At 43.7% G+C, this 2,615-nt stretch overlaps 1 protein-coding gene across 1 annotated transcript in view; it reads left to right on the forward strand.

Annotated features, from left to right (window-relative positions):
- The window catches only part of LOC105504798 (killer cell immunoglobulin-like receptor 3DL2), a 25,636-nt gene extending 23,458 nt beyond the window's left edge, over positions 1–2,178 (forward strand). The window contains 2 exon segments of the mRNA XM_011932365.1: positions 1,896–1,946; positions 2,150–2,178. Of these exon segments, the coding sequence (XP_011787755.1) occupies positions 1,896–1,946; positions 2,150–2,178 (80 nt within the window).
- Positions 2,179–2,615: the final 437 nt, after the last annotated feature.

Below are 2,615 nucleotides of genomic sequence, written 5' to 3' on the forward strand. Positions count from 1 at the left end.
TGAAAATTCTCTTTTTAGTCTTTTGTTTGGTTTTTGTTTTGTTTTTGTTTTTGAGGCAGAGCTTTCCTCTGTAGCCCAGGCTGGAGTGCAACTGACACAATCTAGGCTCATTGCAACTTCCTGGGAGGCAGAGGCCTCCTGGATTCAAGTGATTCTTCTGCCTCAGCCTCACTGGGAGCTGGATTACAGGTGCACGCCACAGCGCCTGGCTACGTTTTATATTTTTTAGTATAGACAGGGTTTCCCCATGTTGTCCAGGCTGCTCTCAAACTCCTGACCTCAAGTGAGGTGCCCGCCTCCCTCTCCCAAAGTGCTGGGATTACAGGCATGAGCCACCATGCCCATCCTCTTTTTAGTTTCTTTAAGAACTTCCATACTTTTCTGCATAATGGCTGTGCTAATTTACCTTCCTACCAACCGGGTACCAGGATTCTCCTTTCTCTACCATCTTGCCAGCATTTGTTTTCCCTGTCTTGCAGATAAAAGCCATTTTAATGGGGTGAGATGAAAATTCATTGTGATTTTAATTTGTATTTCCCTGATAATGAGTGATACTGAACAATGTTTCATACACATCATGGCCATTTATATGTTTTGTGTGTGGAGAAATATCTCTTCATGTCTTTTGCTCAGTTTTTAGTTAAGTTATTTGTTTTATTGAGTTATGTGAGCTTCTTATATTTCTAGTTATAAATCCCATCTCAGATGCATAGTCTGCAAATATTTGCTCCCATTCTGTGGGTTGTCTCTTCATTTTGTTCGTTGCTTGCTTTGCAGTGCAGAAGCTGCTTAGTTTGATGCAATCCCTGTGATCTGTTTTTTGCTTTGATTACTTGTGTTTTTGAGGTTTTAAACAAAATGTCTTTTCTCAGACAAATGTCCTGAAGCATTTCCCCAATATTTTCTTCTATGTGTTTCATAGGTTCAGGACTTAGACTCATGTATTTAATCCATTTTGATTTGACTTTTGTGAATGGTGAGAGGTAGAGGTGCAATTTCATTCCCTGCATGTAGATAACCCGTTTTCCCCGCATCGTTTATTGAAAAGACTGTCCTTTCCTGATTGTAGGTTCTTGACACCTTTGTCAAAATGCATTGGATTGGCTGGGCACGGTGGCTCACACCTGCAATCCCAGCACTGTCAGAGGCCAAGGTGGGTGGATCACCTGAGACCAGGAGTTCGAGGCCCACCTAGCCAACATAGTAAAACCCTGTCTCCACTAAAAGTACAAAAATTAGTTGAGCATGGTAGTCAGCTCCTGTAATATCACTACTCAAGAGTCTGAGATAAGAGAACTGCTTGAATTCAGGAGACAGAGGTTGCCATGAGACGAGATTGCACCTCTGCACTCCAGCCTGGGTGACAGAGCAAGATTCCATCTCAAAAAAAGAAAAAAAAAAAGCCATTGAATATAGATGCATAGATTATAACTTTGTTCTTCATTTTGCTCCATTGTTCTATGCACTTTTCTTTATCCCAGCGTCATGCTGTTTTGCTTACTATAGCTCTGTAACATATTTTTAAGTCAGGTAATGTGATGTTCCTGTTTTCTCTATATATCTTAAAGTCTCGAGACAAGGGGCAACACATACAAAAATTATGGAGAAGAGGATCCCAGGACTCCCAGAGCCCAGTGTTGGATAACAGAGTGTTGGCCGTGAACCAACCTCAAAGATTTCCATTGAGTAGAGGACAGGCACCCTCATTTCCCTATATATCTTAAAGTCTCGAGACAAGGGGCAACACATACAAAAATTATGGAGAAGAGGATCCCAGGACTCCCAGAGCCCAGTGTTGGATAACAGAGTGTTGGCCGTAAACCAACCTCAAAGATTTCCCTTGAGTAGAGGACAGGCACCCTCATTTCCTCACCTCTCTCCTGTCTCTATTCTAGGAAACCCTTCACGTGGTTGGCCTTCACCCACTGAACCAAACTCCAAAACCGGTGAGTAAAGAATCCCTCTTATCTCTGCTTTGGAAACCTGGGGAGGTGGAAGCCTTGGATTCAAGCCTTGGCTCAGCACCTCCCAGCTCTGACTGTGGGCCTGTCTTCCACCATCTCTATGAACTCCAGACACTCCAATAGCAAAAGGGATCTGGGCCCAGCACAGGGCTCAGTGAAGTCTCTTAATCTCTAATCTTCTGCAGCTGAGACCTCCTACAAGCTGGAAGAATGATTGCAAATCTGACATCCTTCTCAGGAAAAATGCAGTGTTTGTTCTCCCTGCATTCATAACTGGAGGATAAATTCCTGGGGGTTGAAAGAGGCAAGGGAAGGGAACATCTGATGAGGGTGACGTGTTTTAGAGAAGTTCCACTTGCCAAGGAATGAACTCCTGTTGGTCATGAGGCAACCCTGGCTGACTCAGCAGAGGAAGAGCCTTGCAGTAACAGAGAACAGAGCTCATGCACACACACTTCGACTCACTGACTCATTCAGCCATGGCCCCATGCTCAGGCTGTGCAGTTAGAATCCTTTCCTACTGTTGCCATGACAAATTTCCACAAAATCGGTGGATGAAAACAAAACGGCTTTTTAATTATCTTACAATGCTGTAGCTCAAAGGATGAAATGCATCTCACTGGGCTAAAATCAAGGTGTCGGCAAGGCTGC

This window comes from Colobus angolensis, unplaced genomic scaffold (genome assembly GCF_000951035.1).
Source record: "Colobus angolensis palliatus isolate OR3802 unplaced genomic scaffold, Cang.pa_1.0 Scaffold951, whole genome shotgun sequence".
Classification (NCBI taxonomy): domain Eukaryota; kingdom Metazoa; phylum Chordata; class Mammalia; order Primates; family Cercopithecidae; genus Colobus; species Colobus angolensis.